Raw genomic sequence first — 27960 nt, 5'->3', positions numbered from 1 at the left:
TTGCTATGCTCTTTCAAAGTATCCTCTGAGGCTGCATTTAGCGCCAGGTTTGTGGTCGGTTCTTCCTCTCCTTTTTCCCTCCCTCCCTCTTTCTCTTTCTTTCTTTCTTTCTCTCTCTCTCTCTCTCCCCCTCTTTCTTTTTCTTTCTCTCCTTTTTTCTTTTTCTCTCCTTTTTTCTTTTTTCTTTCTTTTTCTTTCTTTCTCCCTTCCCTCGCTTTCTTTCTCCCATCTTTCTTTTCTTTCTTTCTTTTTTCTTTCTTTCTTTCTTTTTCTCCCTTCCCTCCCTTTCTTTCTCTCATCTCTTTTCTTCTTTCTTTCTTTCTTTCTTTCTTTCTTTCTTTCTTTCTTTTTTCTTTCTCCCTTCTCTCCCTCCCTCCTTCCCTTCCTTCCTTCCTTCCTTCCTTTCTCTTTTTTCTTTCTCCCTTCCTTCCTTCCTTCCTTCCTTCCTCTTTCTTTCTTTCTTTCTCTTTCTTTCTTTCTTTCTTTCTTTCTTTCTTTCTTTCTTTGCATCCCCTACTCCATTTTTGGCCTAGCAGGCCTCAGGGAAGCCTCCTGGGAGCAAAAATGGATCCCCTCCCCCCGTTTTTGGCCTAGCGGGCCTCAGGGAAGCCTCTGAATAGGTGGTGCCTATTACCTGGAATACCACCTGGAGTAGGCGGTAAAAATGCTTTAAAAAAAAAGATTCCGAGGATCGCGGGACACAGCTGATTGTTGGAACCTTTTTTAAAAAACCTTTCTAAAGCATTTTTTACTACCTAGTGCCCGAATGGGTAGTAAAAAAAATGCTTTAAAAAAGTTTTTAAAAAGTTCAGACGACCAGCTATGGCATGCGATCGTTGGGAGAACCAGTAGCATTTTCACTACCGGTTTGGGAGAACCGCCCTGAACCAGTAGCATTTAACCCCTGACTAGGGAGGACATGATAGCCTTATCTGAGAGGCTGCCACAAAGAGGAAAGGGTCAATTTATTGTCCAAAGAACCAGAGGGCAGGACAAGAAACAATGGATGGAAACTAATGTTATGTTATGTTATGTTATGTTATGTTAATCAAGGAGAGAAGCGACCCGGAATTAAGAAGAAACTTCCTAACCCTGAGAACAGTTAACCAGGGGAACAGAAGTTGCCTTCAGAAGTTGGGGGTCCTTCATCACCGGAGTTTTTTAAGAAGAGACTAGACAGCCACTTGTCCGAAATGGAATGCGGTCTCCTGCTTGAGCAGGGGAATGGACTAGAAGACCTCCAAGGTCCCTTCTAGCTCTATTCTGATTCTGATTTGCACATATCAACAACAAAGTAATATAATGCTTATACCAATAAGAAGAGGTAGTAGGAAAGATGAAAAGGATATTAGTAATACAGTCTTACTATGTGGGTAAATATCCTTAGGCATAAGACAGCACTGTGGGAATTAGTTGTTCAGCAGAGTAGTGGCACAAAGGAAGAAACTATCTCTGTGTTGTTTTGGCATGCAATGCCCTATAGCCGTAGTGGTGAACCTATGGCAACCATGCCACAGGTGGCACACAGAGCCATCTCTGTGGGAACATGCCCCATCGCCAGCTGCACTTCCTGCTTCCAGCGCATCAGCCAACTGCTGATGCATGCCAGCCAGCCAGCTGGTCTTTGACCGCGCACGCTCCAGATTTGGCACTCATTGCCGAAAAGGTTAACCATCACTGCCCTATAGCAGCATCCTGAGGGGAGGAGTTGAAACAGTTCATTGTCCAGGATATGAACGGTAGGTAGATATTTTCTCAGCCCTCTTTCTGACCTGTATACAGGTCCTGTTGTGACCCAGGTTCCCGGACTTGGACTCCTGGAGGATGATGATTCAGAGAGTGAGGAGGAGGAACAGGCAAGGCCTGCTTTCCCTGGGCCCTCTCCCTCCCTGGCACCCACCCAGGAGGAGGAGGAGGGGCTGGCAAGGCCTGATTCCCCCGGGCCTTCTTCTGATTTGGCAATGCCCCAAGAACAATCTTGGCTTGATGCAAGACTGCGCAGACAGGACTGGCGCGTGCAGCAGAGGAGGCATTGGGACAAAGTCAAAGAATGATGAGTCACGGAGTGACACCCACAGGGGCTATAAATCAGGAGGCGGAACTTCCTGGCTTTTTGTCTTGGACAAAGCAGTGAATTTGCGCGGGCAAACTGTTTCAATGGAGGGAAGAATATATTCGTGAGTAACTCTTGCCTTATCTATAATTTCCTAGTTATCTCCAGAGACTTGGCAGGTGTGTGGGTAGACGTGGCCAGATATCTCTGTGCCGGAAGGAATCCAGCCAAATGTAAATAAACTTGAAAAGAAGGCATTTGACTGACTTTTTGTTGGGAGTATTGGGCGAGGGAAACAGAACAGGTCCTTGATGTAAAGGCTCTTGCAATGTTTGGCTACTGGATTGCCTATCCCGGAATAAAATATAAAGTCCCACATACACACACTCCTCCTTTCACTCCTCACACAAGTTGTGGGCAAAGCAAATTCCCTTGAAAAAACTAAAAAACAGTCCTGGGCTATTATCTGAAGTGTCCCTGTTATACCTCGCCAGGCAACGGGCTCAATTTTAACACTAATGGTGGATGCATCAACCCACCCATCATTTTTAGTTTAAATGTTCGCCAGATAACCAGATTTTGGATATCAAAATGAGGTTCCAGTGGGGGTCTCTTGTATGGAAACCAACACAATTGCTTGAAGGAGGCCTCTTCTAAATCAACAAGAGCGGTCCATGTTGCTGCTTGAGCCGTTCTTCAGTTTCCCCTGAAAACAGGATCTTTTTGAGGGGTTTTGCAGTCTACGACAGCCACCTGTTTAGGGGGAAAAAATTCCAACAAAATAAATATGTTTGTGGCAAAGTGGGTTTCAGCAGGTTCTTACCAGTTCTGGAGAACCGGTAGTGGAAATTTTGAGTAGTTCAGAGAATCGGTAGTAAAAATTCTGACTGGCCCCACCCGCATCTATTCTCGGCCTCCCAAGTCCCAGGTGATCAGGAGTGTTAAGGGTAATCTGGGTTCACAACGAAGGTTGTGGACTGTTGAGCAGAGTACCCTATGCATGAAAATGACTGAGACTGGTTGTATACAATAACAGTCACTTGCAGATAAACTGGGGTTTGATATTCCTTTACTTTTAGGGAAAAGGCAAAGTCATAGTCCAAAAACAATTCCAGGTCATACACATATAAAGCCAGTCAGGAATGTTATAAATATCAAGTCTTCTTACCAACGTAGACTTGCACAACAAACAAGGTCTTCTTTCAGTTCAGCAAAACACAGTTCAATTCACAACAGTCAGTATCTTGAGGAATCAATAACTAGCCATGATCAAGCAACGATCATAAAGCTCAAATATACAGTTGCAGCATGTCTTCAGCTTACAATGCTGTAGCGTCCCTGTAGATTCCCCACAAGCCATAATTTAGTAGTCCTTTTATACATTGGCTACAGAGCTCAGCCAATCAGGATGCTTGCATGATGCAGCACAGCCTTAAAGCAATATCATGCCTTTCTATAAACATACATAGTTAGTTTATATATTGCCTAGCCAACTAGTTAGGCAAATAACAATTTCCTGACAGGGAGGGAATGGGAATTTTGCAGTAACCTTCCCCTGCCACGTCCACCAAGCCACATCCACCAAGCCACGCCATGCCCACCAAGCCACACCCACAGAACTGGTAGTAAAAAATTTTGAAAGCCACCACTGGTTTGGGGCACATTCATTTGAGTTCCAGCTGCTGTGAAAAGACCCACTTCCTTCCGCAACATCCTGTTGCGCATTCAAAGTTGAAAAGGATGCTGAAAATCATTATAATTATTCAAAGGTAAAAGCTAGAAGTTCCAATTTCTGGGATAAAATTACCAGAGAATGTTGTTGTTGTTAGTTGCGAAGTCGTGTCCGACCCATCGCGACCCCATGGACAACAATCCTCCAGGCCTTCCTGTCCTCTACTGTCCTCTGGAATCCATTTAAACTCATGCCTACTGTTTCAGTGACTCCATCCAGCCACCTCGTTCTCTGTCGTCCCCTTCTTCTTTTGCCCTCAATCTTTCCCAGCATTAGTGTTAAGTTCTGGAAGTAACGAGGCTGGAGACCAGGGTAGTGACAACAGCTCTTTAATATAGGGTGAACCCAGCAACAGGCTGGGGGAAAAACCTCTCCTTTTATACAGTTCTACTGGCGGCTTCGTCCAATCAGCAACGTGCTGATTTCCCGCCCAAATATTTAAAGGTACATACAAGAATACATAACACTCCTCCCCTCCCAGAAAACACTTTGCCTCTATTTACATTTTATTTACATGTTATTTTTTGACGTAGTCACGCAAATAACCTGGGCGTCTCCTAGTTCTTTCAGACCTGCGCGGTTCAGTCCTGGGTGGTGTTTTGAGCTGTTCGGAGGGTCTGTTTTCTCCTCCCAGCTCTTTTTCTAGGCCATCGGGCCCTGGATTATTTGCAGATTCTTTTTCTTGGCCATCCGGCCCTGGATTACTTTTGTAAATTTCCCTGTCGTTTCCCTCGGGAACCTGATGGCGCCGCTGGACCTCCGGGACCTCAGCTAAGTCTTGCGCCTCCCCCGGGTCATGGTCAGCTGTGGGTTCAAATAAGGAGGGGTCATAATTTGTTTCCTGTGGCTTAATTTGTTCAGTTATTCATCTCCTTATCTGATCTATGTGGCGCCCATACTCGGTTGTCTTGTAATTCGACCAAGTATGACTTTGGGCGGTTGCTTTATTATTTGCCCTGCGAGCCAACTTGGGCCGTCCCGTAGTTGCGGGCCCACACTGTCGCCTATGCCCAATTCCTTGTTTTGTCTATTTCCCCTTGTAACCCTCTGGTGTGTAATGGGGACTCAAGCAGTCAAGTGGGCACCGGAGTTTCCGCCCCATCAATAATTCGGCTGGGCTTCTGCCTGTAGCAGTGCTTGGGGTTCTGTGCTGAACGGCCAAAAAGAAGTCTATCTTTGTTTGCCAGTCACCTGGCTTGAGCCTGGACAATGCCTCCTTAGCGCCCGGACGGAACGCTCTGCAAGGCCATTCGACGCAGGGTGGAAAGGCGCAGAGGGCATGTCGGATGCCCTCCTCTGCCAAGTATTCTTGAACTGGGCTGCCGTGAATTGCGGCCCGTTGTCGGACACCAGAGTGTCAGGCAACCCGTGGAGTTGCGAATAAGTGGCGCAGGGCTGCGATTACTGCCTCGGCCGTAGTGGATTTCATGAGTATGATCTCCAACCATTTAGAGAATGCGTCGACAACCACTAGGAAAGTTTGGCCATGGAAAGGGCCAGCAAAATCAATGTGGATTCTTGACCAGGGCCCTTGGGGTTTTTCCCATTCCTGACTGGGGCCGTTGGGGTAGGGGTCTGGACTCTTGGCAAGCCTGGCATTTCCCACCCTCTCAGCAATCTCTGAGTCCATGAGTGGCCACCACACATAGCTTCTCGCTAGCCCCTTCATCCTGACGATCCCTGGGTGGCCCTCGTGGAAGAGGTCCAGTACCTTTCCCCTTAATTTCTCGGGGATTACCACACGATCACCCCATAACAGGCACCCCTTGAGCCGAGAGCTCATCCGCTTTTTAACAAACTCCTTAAAGCGTTAAGCCCGGCGCAGCGGCCACCCTCTTTGTACCCAACCGAGTACAGTCCTTAACATAATGTCCCGGTATGATGCCCGAGCCACTTCCTTAGATGTGACTGGGCCAGAGTCCAAAGAGTCAATAAGCAGGATGGGCGTCCCCGGCGTAGGGTCTTCGATGGCCCCTGGTAGTGGGCATCTGCTTAACGCGTCTGCATGCCCCACTTCTTTTCCTGGTCGATGCTGCAGCTTGTACGAATAAGCGGCTAAGAAAATAGTCCATCGGGTCAAGCGTGGTGAAAGTGCCACAGGCGTTGGGCGGTCGCCAGCCAGTATCCCTAGTAGCGGTCTGTGGTCAGTCACGATTTCAAAATCCCGCCCAAAAACATATTCGTGGAATTTTTTCACCCCTGACACAATGGCTAGTGCTTCTTTATCTAATTGGCTGTAGTTCCTCTCTGGGGAGGACATCGTTCTAGAGTAAAAAGCTATAGGGGCTTCTGTGCCATTTGGAAGTCTATGGCTGAGTACAGCCCCCACCCCGTAAGGGGAGGCATCGCAAACTAGCACTAGGGGCAATGAGTTATGATATTGGATGAGCAGGCTGTCACTCGAGAGCAGGTTTTTTACTGCTTCGAAAGCCCTATTTTCCGACTTTCCCCAAGACCAAACAGTATTTTTTCCTAAAAGCCTATGCAGCGGTTCAGCAACGGTCGCTTTGTTTTTCAAAAAAACCGCGTAAAAATTCACTAGCCCCAGGAATGCCTGTAGCTCTGTTTTATTTTTGGGCGCTGGAGCCTTTTTAATTGCCTTGACTTTGCTCTCAGTGGGGTGAATCCCTTTCTTGTCTATCCGGTAACCCAAGAATTCGACGGATTCGACCCCTATCTGGCATTTGTTTACCTTGACTTTTAATCCGGCTGTCCGGAAAATGCCCAGAACCTTTCTCAAACGCTCCCCAATTCCTCGTTTTCCCTGAAATCAGGACATCATCAGTAGGAACTACCCTGGGAGCCCTTGCAGAAGTCGTTCCATTAGGTTTTGGAACAGCCCTGGTGCCACACTCACCCCAAACTGCAATCGGGTGCACTTGAAGGCCTCCCTGTGCGTTACAATCGTTTGGGCTTCGGCTGTGCGGGGATCTACGGGCAGTTGTTGGTAGGGTTGGGCCAAGTCTAACTTTGCAAAGACTTGCCCTCGCCCCAAAGAGTGCAGCAAGTGTTGCACCACGGAACCGGGTAAGCGCTTTTCTGTAAGGCTTTGTTAAGCGCCGCTTGTAGTCAGCGCAAATTCTAATTGACCCGTCTGGTTTTATTGGGGTGACGATTGGCGTCTCCCACTTTGCGTGATCGACTGGCACCAAAATCCCTGATTTATGAGCTTATCTAGCTCCTTGTCAATTTTGGTTTTAGGGCAAAGGACTCTCCTCGCCTTAAGCCTAATGGGAGCTACCTGGGGTCTAAGTTGAAGGAAATAGGGGTCCCCTTGTACTTGCCCAGGCAGTCCTTGAAGACATCTTGAACTCGTTAAAGAGAATGTCTTTCAGGTTACAGTCACTTCTGTAGATGCCAGTCACTCCCATGCCCAGGGCACGAAACCAGTCTAGTCCCAACAGACTGGGCAGGGTCCCTTCGACGATCGTGATGGGCAGGGTCTTCTTGTGTGGTCCGTGCTCGACTCGGACGGAGGTGGTCCCTCGAACAGGGATGCGATTCCCTGGTAGTCGTGGACTCGTAGCTGTTGTGCTTGCAGGTGGCGCCGCGACTGACGGCAGTGACTTCGCCAAAGTGTCCCAGGACATGATGGTGATCGCTGATCCCGTGTCTACTTGAGCCGGCACCGTACTCCCTCTATTTTGGTTTTAGGGCAAAGGACTCTCCTCGCCTTAAGCCTAATGGGAGCTACCTGGGGTCTAAGTTGAAGGAAATAGGGGTCCCCTTGTACTTGCCCAGGCAGTCCTTGAAGACATCTTGAACTCGTTAAAGAGAATGTCTTTCAGGTTACAGTCACTTCTGTAGATGCCAGTCACCCCATGCCCAGGGCACGAAACCAGTCTAGTCCCAACAGACTGGGCAGGGTCCCTCGGCGATCGTGATGGGCAGGGTCTTCTTGTGTGGTCCGTACTCGACTCGGACGGAGGTGGTCCCTCGAACAGGGATGCGATTCCCCTGGTAGTCGTGGACTCGTAGCCGTTGTGCTTGCAGGTGGCGCTTCGCGACTGGCGGCAGTGACTTCGCCAAAGTGTCCCAGGACTTGATGGTGATCGCTGATCCGTGTCTACTTGAGCCGGCACCGTACTCCCTCTATTTTTGGTTTGGTGAAGATCTTCTTCTCCACTCGGGTCGAGGCGCGGCCTATGACCACAGTCGTTTGGTTTGAATCCGCGCCTTTTTTGTTTGAGCCAATCGCGGGTCGCCTTGCCGATTCCGCGCTCTGATTGGCCGATTTGAATTTTCGGCGGGAAGGTTGGGCCGCTCGACAAACTTGAGCTAGGTGCCCTTTCTTCCCGCACCGCCGACATGTCGCGTCCTTAAACTTGCAGCGTTGGCGCTGGTGTTGACCACCGCAGCTTCCGCATTCGTCTCGGTCCCCTTTGTCGCGTTTCTCGGTTCGGCAGACCCCTTCCTCATCTTCACCGTCGGATTCGGTCTGAACCTCCTCCTGGTGCACTGGAGTTGGCTTCGCCCTCGCCTTTGGTGGGGCAGGGTTTTGCAGTGTCTCCGGCGCTTGGGTGGACATTTCATGTGCTCTGGCTTCGTCCAGGCGTTGGCCAGCGTTAGGTTGCTCTTTGCTAGCAGCCGTCGCCGCAAGCGGATGTCTCTGACCCCTCGGATGAGTTGCTCGAGGAGCACCTCGTCTAGGTCGCGTATCCGCAGTCCTTGGGCGCTTTCCTTAGGGCGGCCATGTAGTCACCGATGGATTCGCCCTCCATCTGCCTTCGCTCTCCGAATTCAAACCGCCGCACGTATTTTGACGGCGTTGGCGCGAAGTGGTTTTTTAGTAAAGTCTGTAAAGTTGGCCACGACACCGATTGTAACGGCGTTGGCTCTGCCAGGGCTTCCGCGATATCAATGACCTCCGGACCACAGTGGCTTAAGAAATAAGCCCTTTTGCGGTTATCTGGAACTCCTTGCAGTTCGTTGGCTTCTAGAAAGCTTTCGAAACGGGTCATATACGTTCCCCATTTCTCTTTGGCCGGGTCAAACGGTGCGGGCGGAGTGTAACTGGCCATCTCCGCTTTTTCTGCCCTGTGTTTGCTGGGTTCGGGTCTATCGTGCTTCAGCTCGGTTCTGGTTCTCCTTAGCCTCGAAATCCCACCTTCGTCGCCAGTGTTAAGTTCTGGAAGTAACGAGGCTGGAGACCAGGGTAGTGACAACAGCTCTTTAGTATAGGGTGAACCCAGCAACAGGCTGGGGGAAAAACCTCTCCTTTTATACAGTTCTACTGGCGGCTTCGTCCAATCAGCAACGTGCTGATTTCCCGCCCAAATATTTAAAGGTACATACAAGAATACATAACAATTAGGCTCTTCTCCAGTGAGTCCTTCCTTCTCATTAGGTGGCCAAAGTATTTCAGTTTCATCTTCAGGATCTGGCCTTCTAAAGAGCAGTCAGGGTTGATTTCCTCTAGAACTGACTTGTTTGTTCGCCTTGCAGTCCAAGGGACTCACAGGAGTCTTCTCCAGCACCAGAGTTCAAAGGCCTCGATTCTTTGGCGCTCAGCCTTTCTTATGGTCCAGCCTTCACAGCCATACATTGCAACTGGGAAAACCATAGCTTTGACTATACACACTTTTGTTGGCAGGGTGATGTCTCTGCTTTTTAATACACTGTCTAGATTTGCCATAGCTTTCCTCCCCAGGAGCAAGCGTCTTTTAATTTCTTGGCTGCAGTCCCCATCTGCGGTGATCTTGGAGCCCAGGAAAATAAAATCTGTCACTACCTCCATTTCTTCACCATCTATCTGCCAGGAATTGAGAGGGATGGATGCCATGATTTTAGTTTTCTTAATGTTGAGTTTCAAGCCAACTTTTGCACTCTCCTCCTTCACCCACATCAAGAGGCTCTTTAGTTCCTCTTCGCTTTCTGCCATTAGAGTAATATCATCTGCATATCTGAGGTTGTTGATATTTCTTCCGGCAATCTTAATTCCAATTTTTGATTCATCTAGCCCTGCCTTTCTCATGATGTGTTCTGCATATAAGTTAAATAGGCAGGGTGATAGTATACAGCCTTGCTGGACTCCTTTCCCAATTTTGAACCAATCAGTGGTTCCGTGTCCAGTTCTCACTGTGGCTTCCCTGCACGGCATAGCTCATAGCTTCATTGAGCTACGCAAACCCCTTCGCCACGACAAGGCAGTAATCCATGAAAGGGTACCAGAGAATAAAAGGGTTAATTTTATTTTTCCTTGGGAAAAAGCCCAACATAATCACTGATGAAAGAACAAGTTTTAAGGAGCGCCCTTCCTTTTTAGAATGGCTTGCAGCTATTGTCATGAATGGGCCTTACTCTCTCCCTTTCTCTTCAAAACTCTTGGCTGGTTTTCCTCCTGACCATTCCTTCATTCAGGACTTTCAGAATAGCAGAGTTGGAAGGGACCTTAGAGGTCTTCTGGTCCAACCCCCTGCTCAAGCAGAAGACCCTGGCCTATACCATTCCAGACAAGGGGTTGTCTAATCTCTTCTTAAAAACTTCCAGTGTTGGAGCATTCACAACTTCTGCAGGCAAGTCGTTCCACTTATTAATTGTTCTAACTGTCAGGAAATTTCTCCTTAATTCCAGGTTGCTTCTCTCCTTGATTAGTTTCCACCCATTGCTTCTTGTCCTGCCTTCAGGTTCTTTGGAGCAGGGATCTCCAACCTTGGCAACTTTAAACCCAGGACTTCAACACCCAGCAAAGCTGGCTGGGGAATTCTGGGAGTGGAAGTCCTCCAGGCTTAAAGTTGCCAAGGTTGGAGACCCCCTGCTTTGGAGAATCGCTTGACCCCCCCTCTTCTTTGTGGCAACCCCTGAAATATTGGAACACTGCTATCATGTCAGCCGTGGTCTTTCTTTCCCTTCTTAAGATTTCTTTTTTCCAGACTTAGCCTCTAACATCAGGAGTCAGACCCACAGATAGCAGCAGAATCATCCTTTAATTATTCTTCTCTGTTGTTCTACATAATATTTTATTTTCTTTGGGGAAATAAAAAAACATTTACCAAAATTATCCAAGTGAACCCAGTGAGTCTGGCTGAAATCTGATTTTTCTTTTGTAAAAGAGCCCAAGCACAGCAAGTAAGCAGGGTTAGGAGGTGAACTGAATTCCCTGTTATATTTCACCATTTTTAGCATGTGCGGGGTAGAGAGGCTGAGCTGGGCTGATCTTCCTACAGAGCAGCTGATAAGACAGGAGGGGCTGAGCCGCATAGGAACCCCAAGAAGACCACCACCAGAGCGGCAATCCTCAACATGGCGACCTAGCCCCGTGCATGGGGTGTGTGTGAGTGGCAGGTGCACATCAGTGGTGAGTTCCTACCGGTTCACCCCAGTTTGGGCGAACCAGTAGTGGCGGCAGTGGGAGGCTCCGCCCACCCACCTGGATATCATCATAGATGCTCTGTCTCATAAACAGACTTCAGCATTAGTCAGGCTCACCTGTTGAATCTCATCTTCTGTACTTGTGGGAGAGGCAATCACTCTGGAGGAAGGTGAACAGAGGAAGTGCTGTGTTCTTGATGTTTTTTCCTGCATCTCCACCTCCAGCCTGATAAGTGGCAAAAAATACAGCTCTTCTATTTCTGGGGCAGCAGCTCCTGCCTGGGCTGGATTTAAGCTAAAGATCCCGAAGTTATATCCAGACGGTAAAATAGCAATAACCGTAGCACTTAGACTTATATACCACTTTACAGCCCACTCTAAGTGGTTTACAGCATCAACGTCTTGCCCCCAACAACCTGGGTCCTCATTTTACCCACCTCGGAAGGATGGAAGGCTGAGTCAACTTTGATCCCCGTTCAGGATCAAACTGCTGGCAGTGGGCAGAGTCAGCCTGCAATACTGCATTCTAACCACTATGCTACCGTGGATCCAGGTACAGGTACCTGGATTATAACTCGGCATCTTAAATATCTATGTGTGCCTGAATCTATTTGTTATTGATGAAGGGTAAAATTGTTGGCTGTCAAGAGCTGCTGACTAGGGAGAATATTGAGGGATAATCAAGTCGAAAATCTTCTTACTCCTAATAGAGTAAGTAATATGATATCCCAATGCTATTTTTTCCACCACCAATGATGTCATTCAAAGCTGGTCAATGTTCCCATTGCTACTACATGGTACTTAAAAGGTAAAGGTTCCCCTCACACATACATGCTAGTCGTTGCCGACTCTAGGGGGTGGTGCTCATCTCTGTTTCAAAGCCAAAGAGCCAGCGCTGTCCGAAGACGTCTCCATGGTCATGTGACTGGCATGACTAAATGCCAAAGGTGCACGGAATGCTGTTACCTTCCCACCAAAGGTGGTCCCTATTTTTCTACTTGCATTTTTACGTGCTTTCGAAACTGCTAGGTTGGCAGAAGCTGGAACAACTAACGGGAGCTCACCCTGTTACACGGCAGCACTAGGGATTCGAACAGCTGAGCTGCCGACCTTTTGATCGACAAGCTCAACATCCTAGCCCTTGAGCCACCAATGGTACTTAATTTGTACTAAATCATGAATTAAACAACAGTGAAAAAGATCTTTGCCATTTCCTTTTTCTTCATGTCTTGCTTGCTTGCTTGCTAGCCATGGGTTGCAGTTGTGAGAGTCTATCCCATTTGGTTTTATTTCTATTCCAAAGTCCAATTCCAACCTCGCTAGATCTAAGAGGAAGCAACCGTGGCTGATTGCAGAAAGCTAAGAAGGTCTGACTGGTTTGGCATTTGCACCCAAGGAAGACAAATCACAAGCTGGTCAAAAGGCCCATCTTGGAAGAAGGAAATGGCAAAGCCCTTCCATGTTGCTGCTGAGAATATTATGTGGGTGTGAATGGAGAAGAAACAATGGGTGGAAACTAACCAAGGAGAGAAGCAACCTAGAACCAAGGAGAAACTTCCTAACAGTGGAAAAAATGATAAGGGTAAGGAGTTGCCTTCAGAAGTTGTGGATGCGCCATCACTGGAGGCTTTTGAGAAAACCGAGGGAGAGAAAGGAAGGGGAAGGAGAGAAGGAATAGGAAAGGAGAGGAGAAAGTGGGTAGGATGAAAGAAGGGAGGAAGAGGAATGAGAAGAAGAAAGGACTGCTGTGAAAAGGAAAAGATGAAATGGAAGAAAGGCAACCCTGAATATAGTAGGATAAAAATGGAAACAGTTAAAAAAAAAGAATAAAAGAGAATGCATATCAATAAAAATGGAGAAATTAGAATTTGAAGGCGAAAGAAGATGTGACTTGGTGAAATGAGCAAAGAAATATTAGGATATGAATAAAAATTATGAAAAGAAGAATATTTTGGCAAAAATTGTAACTAAGTAAAATTAATAACAACAACAACAACAGCAACAACAACAGAGTTGGAAGGGACCTTGGAGGCCTTCTAGTCCAATCCCCTGCCCAGGCAAGAAACCCTACATTTCAGACAAATGGTTAGCCAACATCTTCTTAAAAATTTCCAGTGTTGGAGCATTTACAACTTCTGCAGGCAAGTTGTTCCAATTATTAATTGTTCTACCTGTCAGGAAATTTCTCCTTAGTTCTAAGTTGCTTCTCTCCTTGATCATTTTCCACCCATTGCTTCTTGTTCTACCCTCAGGTGCTTTGGAGAATAGTTTGACTCCCTCTTCTTTGTGGCAACCCCTGAGATATTGGAACACTGCTATCATGTCTCCCCTAGTCCTTCTTTTCATTAAACTAGACATACCCAGTTCCTGCAACCGTTCTTCATATGTTTTAGCCTCCAGTCCCCTAATCATCTTTGTTGATCTTCTCTGCACTCTTTCTAAAGTCTCAACATCTTTTTCACATTGTGGCGACCAAAACTGAATGCAATATTCCAAGTGTGGCCTTACCAAGGCATTATAAAGTGGCACTAACACTCCACATGTTCTTGATTCTATCCCTCTGTTTATGTAGCCCAGAACTGTGTTGGCTTTTTTGGCAGCTGCTGCATTTGAATATATTGAATTGTATAAGATATGATATGGCCAATACTCTGTTCATAAACCGTGTATGTGTGTAGGGGTGGAAATTAAAAAATCAATAAAAACTTGTTCATAATAAAAAAAAGAAAACTGGACAGCCGCTTGTCTCGAATGGTATAGGATGTCAGGGTTCCAAGTAATGTATCCATAACAAACAGAACTCCAAAGCAAGTAGGTTCCTCAAAGAATTGGTTTATTGGACATATATTGGCATAAGCTAATGAAAACCAAGTCTGAATATTCCCACGGTTTTCACCTAATTAAAAGTTTCTCCCATTTCCCAAACAATATCACATGATCCAATCAAGGTCCCATCCAGTTGCCAGGTGACATCGCTCCTCTTCTCTCTGGCCACCTGTGGGAATGTCCTTGGTTCCCAAGAGGAAGTATTTTGTTTTGGCTACAAACCCCAGCTATCTCTATTCCTCCCTCTCTAACCCTCAGCTCCAGTGTGGCAACACCAAAGCCTCAAAATGGCCTTGGTCTGGGTCCAAGGTTCAGGGTTGACATAGGGTCTCCTGCTTGAGGTTGGACTAGAAGGCCTCCGAGGTCTCTTCCAACTCTTGTTATTCTGTTCTGTGTTGTGTCTTCTCACTTGATGAAGACGCTTCCCACATCCACCCTCCTTCTCATGTCTCTTGCTCTGAGTAGGAACAGAGGAAGCAGAGGCTCCTTTTACTTGATCTTGTTGTTGTCTGTCCCCAAATGTGATTGCAAGTGAGGGGGGGGGAGAGCAGAGGACACATTGCCTCCATTGTCCCCATCTTTCACGGGATCTTTCCTGATCTTTTTTTATTATTATTTGCATTTATATCCCACCCTTCTCCGAAGACTCAGGGTGGCTTACACTATGTTAAGCAATAGTCTTCATCCATTTTGTATATTATATACAAAGTATTGCCCCCAACAATCTGGGTCCTCATTTTACCTACCTTATAAAGGATGGAAGGCTGAGTCAACTTTGGGCCTGGTGGGACTAGAACCTGCAGTAATTGCAAGCAGCTATGTTTTAAAACAGACTGTCTTAACAGTCTGAGCCACCAGAGGCTCAGGGGCAGGATCAGGGGTGAAATCCAGCAGGTTCTGGACAGTGGTGGGTTTCAAAAAATTTTACTACCGGTTCCATGAGTGTGGCTTGGTGGGCATGGCATTGCTTGGTGGGTGTGGCAGGGGAAGGATACTGTAAAATCTCCATTCCCTCCCCAATCCAGGGGGAGGTTACTGCAAAATCCCCATTTCCTTCTGATCAGCTGGGACTCGGGACGCAGAGAATAGATTGGGGGCGGGGCCAGTCAGAATTTTTACTACCAGTTCTCCGAAGTACTCAAAATTTCTGCTACCAGTTCTCCAGAACTGGTCAGAACCTGCTGAAACCCACACCTCTGGTTCTGGAGAACTGGTAGCAGAAATTTTGAGTACTTTGGAGAACTGGCAAAAACCACCTCTGGCTGGTCCCAGAGTGGGGTGGGAAAGGAGATTTTGCAATATCCTTCCCCTGCCACTCCCACCAAGCCACGCCACGCCCACAGAACCGGTAGTAAAAAAAATTTGAATTTCACCACTGGGCAGGATTATGGTTTTTCTAGCACTTCCGAGATCATTTACAGCAGGGGTCTCCAACCTTTTTTTTAAATTTGCATTGATATCCCGCCCTTCTCCGAAGACTCAGGACGGCTTACATTGTGTTAAGCAATAGTCTTTATCCATTTGTATATTATATACAAAGTCAACTTTTATTGCCCCCAACAATCTGGGTCCTCATTTTACCTACCTTATAAAGGATGGAAGGCTGAGTCAACCTTGGGCCTGGTGGGACTTGAACTTGCAGTAATTACAAGCAGCTGTGTTAATAACAGACAGATTTAGTCTGTTGAGCCACCAGAGACCCTTAGTAACTTTAAGGCTTGTGGACTTCAACTCCCAGAGTTCCTCAGCCAGCTTTCCTGGGAGTGTCTTGGGAGGAACTCTGGGAGTTGAAGTTCGCAAACCTTAAAGTTACTAAGGTTGGAGACTCCTGATTTATGGGATTTTTCCTTGATTCCCGAATTCCTGATATTTGCTCCTCTGAAGTAAATCTATTGAAGCTAAAGAGACTTCCTCCCAGACAAGGGGAAGGGGAAACATCCTGAGGTTTACAGGAAATGGAAAAAATAGCTGCATAGTTTCTTCTTCCTCTCTGACTCCTCTTCCAAATGCTGTTTTTTGGGGGAAGGGTCTTGTGGGAAACATGGGGGAAACCCTCAGGGAGGCTCTGCCAGCCACAATAGCTCAGTCAACACAGAAAGACACAGGGGTGGGGGTGTCAGTGGATGTGTTTGTTTCACTTACCTATCAGGAAGAGAATCCCCATTCCCAAGACTGCGGCAGCCATCACTCCCACAAGAATCCACCATCTGGCAGCTAAAGGAGGAGAATAATAGTTCTGATTAGAGATGCTGAGATCTTTGAAGTAGAATTACTGAGCAGGGGAAGCCTTTCCCAACCTGCACTGGCCTCCAGGAAGCCACCCCCACCTCCTGTCGTGTCCCACTCCTCCGCTGACGGCCGGGTCAGGGAAATCCGAATCAGGCGTGCCTCTGCAGCTCTGCCAAAGTCCTAGCAAAGTCCTCAGGGCAGGCAGGAGACCAGGAAGTGACTTCAGCAAGATATGTTTAGACTTTGCCTGACTCAGAGAATGCCAGAAAGCAGGTCCTTTATATAGGCCATGGGGTGTGGCTCATGACTCAGCACTTATCCAGGCCTGCCCCTCCCTTCTTTTTGCTGACGTCGCCTCTCAATTCTCCGAAAGCGAGGATCTCTCCAGCCTCCAGCTGTTGGTAATCTGAGCTCATGACTGGCTTCACATTCTTCAGGCTCACATGCTGTGGGGGAGGGGTTTAGTTGCTCCGTTTGCCTGGGCATGGAGCCAGAGCTGGGGGCTGGAGATACTTCCTCCTCTTCAGCCTGTCTGGGCATGGAGCCAGGGCTGGGGCTGGGAGGCATACTAGGACATTCCTCCATGTTCGGAAGCAGATAAGAAGGCCCCGGCTGTGGTGAGATCAGACGAGACACAACACCTCCAAAGCTGCAGAGCAGTGGTTCTCAACCTGTGGGTCGGGACCCCGTTGGGGGTCGAATGACGATTTGCCAGGGGTCGCCTAAGACCATCGGAAATATGGGAAGTATACTTGCGAGTCGAAGAATCGCGCTCCAATGGTTGACTCGACAAGCCAGCTGCAGGCTCTTCAAATCGCTAGCCGAATTCGGCTTCAGGCGGGATGAATTAAAAAAGAGAGAAATCTTTGCTCTGATGTCTCCCTCTCAAGCCAGCTGCAATCACTCCCAATCGCTAGCCTAATCTGGCTTCAGGCGCGATAAACTTAACAGGGGAGGAGTCTCTGCTTTAATGCCTCCGTCCTCAAGGCAATCGCAAGCAGTTCAGATCGCTAGCCAATACGGCTTCAGGCGCGATAAATTCAAAACAAAAATAATTTTACCGTTGGGGGTTGCCACATCGTGGGGAATTATATTAAAGGGGTCACCACATCATGTGGAATTGTATTAAAGGAGTCGCAGCACTATAAAGGTTGAGAACCACTGCTGCAGAGGGAAGAGAGAGAATGGCCTTGAAGGGCAGAAGGAAAAGCCACAACCAATCATCTCCCATATCATCATTTCTGCATACCTTTGCTGTGAGGTTACCACTTCCAACATCCCTGAAAGAAAACACGTCTCACATATCGCTAAATACAGGACTATATTTTCTTCCCTCCACCTGAAAAGGTGAAATAATGCAGCAGAAAATTTGCCACCCCACCCACGAACTCTTGACGTGACATTTATTTCTAGGCAAAGTTTTTTTCTGCACATCACAACTCTGTCAGCCTCTCACCTGTTTCGTCCTTGAGAGCCAAGACCAGGGGCTCCTGCAAGCCGTCATGGTCCAGGAGACACCGAAAACGGTCCCTCTCCTTGGGGTCGATCTCAATGCTGAGCCAGACATAATAGGTCCCGTCTGAGTTGGGGGCCACATTCCTAGGGAGGGTCTCGTATTCACAGACCTCTCCGTCCCTCGTCCAGGTGGCCTGGATCTCCCTGGGGTAGAAGCCAAAGGCCTGGCAGATGAGGACCTCCAGGCTGTCATTCACCACCTTATAATTCACCTTCCCCACCGGAGGCTCTGCAGAAGAAGCAACACCAGAGTTCCTGGGTTTTCTAGAGTTTCTGTCAAGATGATTTAATGACAGGGAAGGCCTCATTTGGCCATCCACTCCATCTCCTCCACTGAACCAAAATACCTTATGCCACCAGATTTGAAATCCTGGGTTTAGAAAATTTTAGAACTCGACCTGAGCTTAACTCATAGAATCACCTGTTACAACGTCCTTCCTGTTGAAGACAACTTCAGCTTCAATCAGAACAATACACGAGCACACAATAGATTTAAGTTTAATGTGAACTGCTCCAATCTTGATTGCAGAAAATATGACTTCAGTAACAGAGTTGTTATGCCTGGAATGCACTACCAGACTTTGTGGTCTCTTCCTCAAATCCCCAAAGCTTTAACCTAAGACTATCTACTATTGACCTCACCCCATTCCTAAGAGGTCTGTAAGGGGCGTGCATAAGAGCACCAGCGTGCCTACCGTTCCTGTCCTAATGTTCCCTTTGATTGTATCCAATTTCATACAGTTATTATATACTTATGATTATATATATGTTTATATATCGTATAGTTATTTCATGCTTACGCTTATATATAATGTTGTGACAAATAAATAAATAAATAAACCTCTGGGAGCCTCCAAGATGGGGGATTGAAGTTCTTTAGCTGTATTTTTTTTTGAAAGGATTAAATAGAATTTGGGGTGAAGCTCTCCAATTGACCACCATAGATGCTTGGGGTTTAATTTAATGTATCCCTTCCACCCCCCAAATTGAATTTGGTCAGGTTGTTCCAGATAAAAATCAGACTGATTTTTTTCCTCCTGACCCAAATACAGAGCATTCGTTTCTTCTGCTTAGTAAGATTTTTTTCAGGGAAATAGAATGAGACTTTCAGCATGAATTTCTTGCTCAGTTACTTTATCTTTGAACTACCGTATTTTTCAGAGTATAAGACGCACTCCCCATCCAAAAGAGGGTGAAAATTTGGGTGGCTCAGGGGCTAGGACGTTGAGCTTGTCGATCGAAAGTTCGGCAGCTCAGCGGTTCGAATCCCTAGTGCTGCTGTGTAACGGGGTGAGCTCCTGTTACTTGTCCCAGCTTCTGCCAACCTAGCAGTTTCAAAAGCACGTAAAAATGCAAGTAGAAAAAATAGGGACTGTCTTTGGTGGGAAGGTAACAGCGTTCTGTGCACCTCTGGCGTTTAGTCGTGCCGGCCACATGACCAGTGAGATGTCTTTGGACAGCGCTGGCTTTTTGGCTTTGAAACGGAGATAAGCACCATCCCCTAGAGTCGGCAACAACTAGCACATATGTGCAAGGGAAACCTTTACCTTTACCTATACATCAAATGTAGCCCTGCTAACCCTTTGGCCTCTGCCTCCCAGCAATTTACTTCCTTGCAGCAAGCAGCAAACTTCAGCTTCAGCACAGCCTGATTAGCAAAAGCAGCTGATTGTCTGTTGGATCAGCCTCCCGACGCTCAGCTGTTTCAGGCTGCAGCGGCCTCCTGCAAGCAGGCAAATTGTCAGGAGGCAGGTTTTCTTTTTTCTTGTGCTAATTAAGTTGTGCTGAAAACAAAACTAAAGCAGACTGTTTGTTATGCGGGGAGGCAGAGGCAGAGTTATGGAGAGTGTTTTATGAGTCTTATTTTCTTCTTTGTGTCCTTTTGTTGTAAAATTTCTGTCTAGAATCAACAATTAGCTGGAATTTAAAAAGCATCTCACTAACTTAATTAAAATGTTACCTGAAGGAAAATAAAGAGAGGGAAAAAAAGCTTTATATTTCCCATATCCATTCGCTAGTGTATATCTTGTTTTCCTCCCAAAAAAAGGTAGGTGCCTCTTATTGTCCAGAGCGTCTTATACTCCGAAAAATATGGCAGTTATTTTGGGTGCATTGAAGAGTATTTTCCTTTTGTAATGTGACTCTTTTCTGGGCTTGGCTATGTAGGTTTGGTTTGGACAGAAATTATACGGGGAGGGGAAGTCTACAGAAACCTGCTCAATGGAGACCCCCTTTTGCCACTCACCGATCCTCTGCGGAGCCTTCTTCTTGTAGGACAGGTATCTCTGCAGCCACTCAATGCAGGTCTCCTCCAGGTATAATTTTTTTCTCTGGGACCGTCCTGGATGAACCTCCCATTCCTCTTTGACCTTCTCGGCCTGGGGCTGAGCTGTCACCCATCTGAGGGTCTCCTTATCGAAGCTGATGAAGTCCCACCCATTGTAGCCGTAGTGCAAAAACCCTCCTTTGCTCCCATCTTCCCAGAGTTCACAGCCCAAAACCGCCTGCCAGGTGTGAAGCCCTGAAAGAGAGCCAGAGAGAATGGATGTAAATGAAAAGGCTCCAGGATTCTTCTCCTTAGACAGCATTATACTATAGCCCAGGGGTGAAATCTAAAAATTTCCCCTACCGGTTCTGTGGGCGTGGCTTAATTGGTGGGCGTGGCTTGGTGGTCAGGTGACCCGGTGGACGTGGCTTGGTGGTCAGGTGACTGAATGGGCATGGGCAATAATAATAAATAATAAAAATAATAAAATATAAAAAATTTGGGAGAGCACCGATCTCCCTTCTTTAAAAATAGAGGCACCGGTCTACTAATTGCCTTTTTTTGGGAGCGCACCGGTCTACCTTCTTTAAAAATAGAGGCACCGGTCTACTAATTGCCTTTTTTTGGGAGCGCACCAGTCTATCTTCTTTAAAAATAGAGGCACCAGTCTACTAATTGCCTTTTTTTGGGAGCGCACCAGTCTATCTTCTTTAAAAATAGAGGCACCGGTCTACTAGCCGCCTACAGCACTGATGAGCTGTAGCGCCGCGGCAGTCATTTAAGGCCATTTGCAGCTGTATCACCACCGAGAGCTTCAGGGACAGAGAAGAGGAACAACGAAGTGTGGGCAGTGGGGGGGGGGCAGGGGTTTTTATTACCGGTTCTCCGAACTACCCGCCCCCATCATTACCAGATCGCGCAATCCGGTCTGAACCGGGAGCATTTCACCCCTGCTATAGCCCCCTTCCCACCTCGGAAGAAAAACAATTGAGAAACAGAATTTTTCCCTCTCCTCTTTACCCCACAAAAAGAGATATCTTCTACCTTAGTTAACCTTGTTTTGCTACCTTGTCAGGCTGTGTAGGTGAGGGAGAAAACCAGGGCTGTGGGTGGAGAATGGGGTCTCTTTTCTTTTCAGGAAAGAAAACTCCTCCCCATTACACCTCCTGCAGGCATTGGGAGGCTAGAGAGGTAACTGCCCCTGCCAGGGATGGGTTCTACTTACCTTTACTACCAGTTTGCATCATGTTGTGACCCAGGTTCCTGGACCCGGACTCCTGGACTCGGATGATTCAGAAAGTGAGGGAGAAGACCTGGCAAGGCATGCTTCTCTTGGGCCCTCTCCCTCCCTGGCACCCACTCGAAGGGAGGAGGAGGGGCCGGCAAGGCTTGATTCTCCCGAGCCTTCTTCTGATTTGGCAACACCCCAAGAACAGTTTTGGAGTGATGCAAGACTGCGCAGACGTGACCGGCGTGTGCAGCAGAGGAAGCGTTGGGACAAAGCCAAGGAATGATGGTCATGCAGTGGCATCTGCAGAGACTATAAATAGGAGGCGGGACTTCCTGGTTTTTTGTCTTGGACAAAGCAATGAATTTGCGCGGGCAAACTGTATCAATGGAGGGAAGAATATATTCGTGAGTAATTCTGGTCTTATCTATAATTTCCTCGTTATCTCCAGAGACTTGGCAGGCCCGTGGGTAGACATGGCCAGAACATTTATCTATGTGAATAAATTAGAAAAGGAGGCCTCTGTGTCAGCCTCCACTCCAATCTTCATATACTTTTGAATGATTATATCAGTAGATAGAATGTGAAATGTTTATTTCTGTATTATAAAACTATTAAGGAAATGAGATGTATCATACCACCGTACAGGGTAAGGGGAAGGAGCCTATTAAGAGTGTCGGCTGACATAACAGTGGGGGGAGGGATGATTAACGACTGAGTGTTATCAGCGCGCGCTTTTCTAACAGACACTGCATTCCTAAAATGACTGACATCTAGAGACCTGTGGAAGAAGATTACCACGAGGGGCTGAGAAGGAGCTGGCATTGGACCAGACCAGCTTGACCTCCTGGAGGAGGAGGGACAATTGGGGGGATATGATATGTTAGCCATATTTTGTCTCAGATCCAACTTAGCTTGGCTGCTATCAAGACTGTAAAAAGTAAAAGTACTTGTCTTTATTCCAAATGAAGTCAAGGTGAATTCTTTCCTAATTATAGTTGGAGGTAACCTGACATTCTGACTGACTCTTTGCTGGGAGTATTGGGGGAGGGAAACAGAACACATCATGCTTCTGCTCACGCGCAAAAGAATTTTGATGACGTTTGGGTCAGTGGGCGGAGCCTCCCACCGGTTTTACTACCGGTTCTATAGAACTGGTTCAAACTGGGCGGGGGGGGGCAACCCACCACCGGCTCCTTCTCACCTCCAGTCTGACGGTCCAGTTTTGATAACTTCTCCAGGTCAGTTCCAATCACCCACTCAAGGACCTGAAATGTCTTCTCTTCCTCCTCCTCCTCCTCCGCCATCCAGGGCACCAGAGGCTCCATCTTCCTGGTGAGGCTGTCAAAGCGAGCGATGGGCTGTTCATCCAGGTAGCCCCTAATGAAGGACGGAGGCAGCCCCTGGCTGGGCTCTGGCAGATGCAGGTAGGAATAACACAGGGAGAGCGAGGCAGAGCCTGGAGAGGGAGGATGGGAGAATGAGGGGGTCTGCCCTACAGCTCCACCCTTTCCAATGTTTTATTGTTACACAGCAGCCCCCCCCCAACAAGTGAGTCACCCTCTTTCGGCTCTCCTTGAGAAGGTTCTTGCCTATAAACCAAAGGAGAGACCACCTCCTACCCTCCCTTCCGATTGACTGACCTTGGAATCATCTGGCCAGGCTCACATCTGATTAAGATGCCCCTACAGGTGCTCTAGGACCTTTGGGGTTCTAGCCAGCTTCTTGGGACTGACTCAATCTCTCCCTGCCCCTCCCCTCTCTCTCTCCTCCCCCATCTTTCCACAGCATGAAATTCTCTCTCTCTCTCTCTATCACCCACCCACACTACACAGGCAGTATTCAGCAGGTTCTGACCAGTTCTGGAGAACCGGTAGCAGAATTTTTGAGTAGTTTGGAGAACCAGTAAATACCACCTCTGACTGGCCCCACCCCCCATCTATTCTCGCCTCCCGAGTCACAGCTGATGGGGAGGAAATGGGGATTTTACAGTAACTTTCCCCTGGAGTGAGGAGGGAATGGAGATTTTACAGCATCCTCCCCCTGCCACGCCCACCAAGCCATGCCACGCCCACCGAACAGTAGTAAATTTTTTGGAATTCCACCTCTCCCCCCCCCCACTTCCTCCCTCCCTCCCCCTCTCCCTCCCTCCCTCTCTTTCTCTCTCTCTCTCACACACACACTCCCCAGACAAACAATCTTCCAAAGCCAGGAACCGCTGAAATTCGGGACTTCTGTTTTTACTTTCACTCTCTCAGAAATACAAACAAAAAACGGATTCCACATCAAGCATTAAACGAAGCTCGGCGAAGCGCGAGGGAAGCAAAAACCGTTTGGGAAACGAGTTTGGGGACGGAGGGGGGAATTGGGGGAGAGGAGAAAGACCCAGCCCAGGGCATGCGCCCCCCTCCCTCCCAAATCTGCTTCCTCCCCACCTTCCCCAGCTCCCAAAGCCTTCCAGAAACACACCGCAAAAGCGTCCCCGGCCGAAGGACGCCAGCATAAGCCCTAAGAGCAAGAGGGGTGCCCGAGGCAGCGGCATCGCCCTCCACCCATGCGCCCCTTGTGCTCCTTCAACCGAAGATATCTGGGTTTCCCCGAGAATACGCCCCTTTCAGCCCCAGCTCCCACCCCTCCATCTGCGCCGAAATTCTCTGATTTCCGCGAAAGCAGCTGCTTTGAGCCTCCCCCTCTCCCCGCGGGCTGGGCTGGAATCGAATCGCTCTCCATCCTCCGAGTAGGAAAAGGATTCTTGGCACCTCTTTCTTTCTTTCTTTCTTTCTTTCTTTCTTTCTTTCTTTCTTTCTTTCTTTCTTTCTTTCTTTTTTATTTTGTCACAACAGTATATACAATCATCAACATAAACAATAACCCGTCATGAGAGAAAAAGTATATAAAAGTAAAAGTATAAATAAAAGTATGCATATAATACTATAATGAAGGGAACAATAGGACAGGAACGGTAGGCACTTTTGTGCTCTTATGCACGCCCCTTATAGTCCTTTTAGGAATGGGGTGAGGTCAATAGTAGACAGTTTTTGGTTGAAGATTTTGGGGTTTTGAGTAGAGACCACAGAGTCAGGTAGTGAGTTCCAAGCGTTAACAACTCTATTACAAAAGTCATATTTTCTGCAAAATATGAAAAAAAAGTCATATTTTCTGTAAAAAGACCTCACCAGTCTTTTTACCCTGGAAAGTGATCAGGAAAGCGGCGGGGTGGTGGTGGTTAGGGTTAGGGTTAGGGTTAGGGTTAGGGTTAGGGTTAGGGTTTTTTCTTTGTGTCTGGCAGCAAAGGATCTTGAGCCCCGTTGGGGGTTAATAAAACATTTATTGATTCTGTAAGGTCCTGTAAAGTCCATTTATTAATATGTCTAAGCTCATAACTGCCAATCAAGAGACTTAAACAGAGGCTTGAGTAAAATAGCATTTAATCTTGATCAAGCTTAAATGGTTAGCTGTTCCAAACACATAATGGTGCATACATACATGCAAGGAAGAACTACGAACTTATGACAGAAAGCGATGTCTCTTATACCCAAAAAGTCATAAATCCTCAACTCTGGCATCTGCGTATTCTGGAATCTGGTTTGCATGTTCCCATAGTATAAGTCAGTGAATGTAAACTAACTTCTGGATTTACATCGGGTCACACAATAGTAAGGGTCAGTGTATGTAATCTGACTTCTTTCTGTGGTCTTATCTTTTCCATTTGTCTTCTTAATTACCACTTGATTTCCTGGAGGATGACATATACGTTCTCAGCCAGAGTGGGGTGGGGAGAGATCAAATGATGGACTATCCTGACAACTGCCAGAGATGAGGTCTTAATAACAATTCAGGAATTTACTCTGTGACTTTAGGAGCCAGCATGTTTGTCTTACAGCTTCAAAGGCACAATACATATATCAGTGTGGCATGTTTGTTCTATGTCACTGCCACAGGAAACATATATTTACATTATGCAGGTATATCTCTTCCCTTACATTCCTAATTCTAGTATTTCAGTATATATGCTCCCTTCAGTCCAATAATAATATGTTTAAGCTCATAAATGTCAAACAAGAAACTTAAACAGAGGCTTGAGTAAAATAGCATTTAATTTTGATCAAGCTTACATGGTTTGCTGTTACAAACAGATACAAGATACATGCAGGTGTAGGAATTTAGCACCCACCCCCCTCCTAGAAGAATGAAATATTTTAGAAAATATTTAAAAAGGCAAAATATATTTCCCTGGATGAGAAATGGAGAAACATGTTTTAAAGACAAAGGAGCTCCCTGCAACTTCCTGACTCCCCCCCACCTTTGTCAATGGGCCATTAAAAGCCTCAGCTAAGCTCACTCATTCTCCCCACCTTTGTCAATGGACAATTAAGGCTTCAACCAAGCTCACTCAATCCCCCCATGATTTGCAACACAATACAACTGAAACTCACCACATGGCAAGGCTCAAGCAACCTTGAGAGACAGCCAGCAAGGCTAGCTAAGACCTCCACCCCCTGGGAGTCTGACAACCAATCAGGATACTCTTCCTGTGCCCCAGAAAGGTCAAAGCTCAGAAAAATCATAAAACCAGGGAGCACACAGGACCTCAGGCCTTTTTTCTGTTCAGGATCTCAAGCCATGTGATCCTGACCACCATTAAACCATCTTTCCAAGCAGCCTCCATGTTTCCAGTGTCTTTGTCCCCACTTGGAACTGAACCCAGATGGATATTTCTTCCAACAATTGGCACCCACAGATGGGACTCCAAGCTAACCTAACCAATGGACCTGGCCCAGGTAAGCCTCCCTTGCTAGCAACAGACCCATTGAGTCTGTGGGTAAGTTTTCCTGGACCTTGGCCATTTGGAACTAGGTTTTAAAGGGGTTTTGAGTGTTGAGCTCAAAGACTGCTTGGAAAGAAGGTGAGTACCTCTAAATTTTAATTTTAAGCATGGAAAAGCATGGGAAATATGTGTATGCCTGCATGTGTGTGAATGAGAGAGCCCTTCTCCCAATCACAGCTGGATCTTGCATCCTCTGTGCATTTCCTAACCGCAGAAAGACCAAAAGTCTGGAGAGCATGGGGGTTTTGCCAGAGCACAGGACCTTCTGTTAGGGAAGGAAGAAGTGTGTGTGTGGGATTCCACCTGAGGAAACAGTCTGATTCCACCTCTTTGAGCAACCTCTAGCCGCACCTCTGCCTACTGCTAGCTCCACCGAGCCGTGACCGGTAGGATAGAGAAAGCAAGGGGGGGAAGCCAAACGTGGAACTTTGTGTTTATTAGGAACGGAAGCCGAGCGAGAGGAAAGTAAGTGTGAATGAAGCAATTAAGAGAGTAAAAAAGGAGAAAAGGAGAAAAAAAAAGGAAGCAGGAAATCTGCTTGGGGCCCTGGATGCCCGGAGGCTGCCAGCTTTGCCTGGTATGCGAAAAAGGAAGCAGGAAGCAGTGTTGAAGAGGTGCTCGTACCTACTGGCAGGGCAGTAGGTCCTCTGGGATCACCTTTTTTGATCCAAATGAAGCTCCTTAACAGGAAGGTGCCCATACTGACAGAAGGGAGTCAAGTCCTTCCCAGAACTTTTTTCTGAAAACTGTAGGAGGATCCACCGGCTAAGCCAAAGTGAAAAATAAAACCTCACATCGGAGAGGGAAACATGGGAAGCAGTAGCTCGAGGGTGGAGGGAAATCCCTGAAAACCTGCTGGGGCCTGGAGTGCCCGGAGGCTGCCAGTTTTACCTGGTATGCGGAAAAGAAATTGAGGAAATTGTGTAATAAAGATGAGAATAGGAAACAAATTTGGCTAAATAAAGGTACTTAAAAGAAAAGGAAATATATAAATAGGAATGTTTGGGTTTTGTTTTGTTTGTTTGTTTGTTTGTCTCTTTCTCTGTCTTCTATGGAACCACGTGGTCTGTCTGTTAAGATTTGTGCCTTCCTAATTTAACTGAGATTTATGGCGGAATGATCAGTGTGTGTGTAAATCTCAGAGTTTTGTTTTCCTCTCTGTCCTCCTTGTTTTTTATGTGTGTATGTCTGTCTTTGTGGGCCCTTGAGGTAATTGTAACTGTAAAATGTATTTGATCTCTAGAGACAAGAATTTTAAATTGTTAGGAAAACAAAACAAAAGGTTGAAGCAATAAAATAGGGAAAAGAGAGAGAGAAAAGAAAGAAAGCCTTTGCCCTATTTTCGTGTGGCCACCGGGAATAGGGTACAGAACTTTTCATTTCTGCTTTTTTCTCCTCTTTATCTTAAAGTAACAACTCAAGTTTATAAGGAAACATTTTAAGTTCACTTACAAGATAAGTTTATGAGGAAACATTTTAAGTTCACTTACAAGAGAAAAAAAAATTCAGTCTTGCATTTACTGTGTATTTAAATGATTTTACCTGTTCATCCTCTTCCTGAAGTATGTGAAGTTTTTTCTTTCTCATCAGTTGTGTCTCCATTTTGTTTAAACTGCATTACCTTTTAGTAACTGCAATATTGATGTGTTGTTTCTTTTCAAACTCTGCCTGCAAGATATCTACCCCCCCCCTTTAATCCTGTTACAATGCCTTTCCTGAGAAGATTACCCACAAAAGTGGGGAGGAGATCCTGTTCTAATGTCTTTCAGCCCTGAAAAGATGACTCTGCAACTGTGGAAGCAGAGCACATGGTTCCAGATGCTGCCTCCAGAGGAGACCTTCCATTTGTTGGAGCCAGGAATTGAGTTTGAATCCAGCCCCACTGAAAGTCATCACAGCAACCAGATTGGAGCAGACCTTTCAAAACCTGACTAACCAGCCTTATTACCAAGCATGCTACCCAGCAGACATG

At 46.8% G+C, this 27960-nt stretch overlaps 1 protein-coding gene across 3 annotated transcripts; it reads right to left on the bottom strand.

Moving 5' to 3' along the window:
- Positions 1-95: 95 nt before the first annotated feature.
- LOC131192971 (major histocompatibility complex class I-related gene protein-like) lies at positions 96-23777 on the bottom strand. Of its 3 annotated transcripts, XM_058172628.1 has the most exons (7): positions 23630-23777; positions 22365-22619; positions 19912-20187; positions 17608-17895; positions 16065-16136; positions 11214-11322; positions 96-2806 (listed from the first exon to the last, which is right to left on the bottom strand). In XM_058172628.1, the coding sequence occupies exons 1-6, from the start codon at positions 23700-23702 to the stop codon at positions 11252-11254; spliced, it is 1035 nt and encodes a 344-aa protein (XP_058028611.1). In that variant the 5' UTR covers positions 23703-23777; the 3' UTR covers positions 96-2806; positions 11214-11251. The 3 variants fall into 3 exon arrangements, with proteins under 3 accessions (XP_058028611.1, XP_058028610.1, XP_058028612.1); XM_058172627.1 differs by lacking the exon at positions 11214-11322; XM_058172629.1 differs by lacking the exons at positions 96-2806; positions 11214-11322 and adding an exon at positions 13895-14379.
- Between the last annotated feature and the right edge of the window lie 4183 nt (positions 23778-27960).

Source organism: Ahaetulla prasina, chromosome 2 (genome assembly GCF_028640845.1).
Source record: "Ahaetulla prasina isolate Xishuangbanna chromosome 2, ASM2864084v1, whole genome shotgun sequence".
Classification (NCBI taxonomy): Eukaryota; Metazoa; Chordata; class Lepidosauria; order Squamata; family Colubridae; genus Ahaetulla; species Ahaetulla prasina.
Note: the sequence above shows the minus strand (reverse complement) of the source record. Positions and strands in the feature narration are given on the sequence as shown.

Coding starts and splice junctions, on each gene's coding strand:
- LOC131192971 (XM_058172627.1), bottom strand. CDS start 23,702: ATGCCGCTGCCTCGGGCACCCCTCTTGCTCTTAGGGCTTATGCTGGCG. Junction 20,188..22,364: donor ACTGGACCGTCAGACTGGAG/GTGAGAAGGAGC, acceptor GCTCTCTTTCAG/GGCTTCACACCTGGCAGGCG. Junction 16,137..17,607: donor GGCTCTCAAGGACGAAACAG/GTGAGAGGCTGA, acceptor CTCCTCCTTTAG/CTGCCAGATGGTGGATTCTT.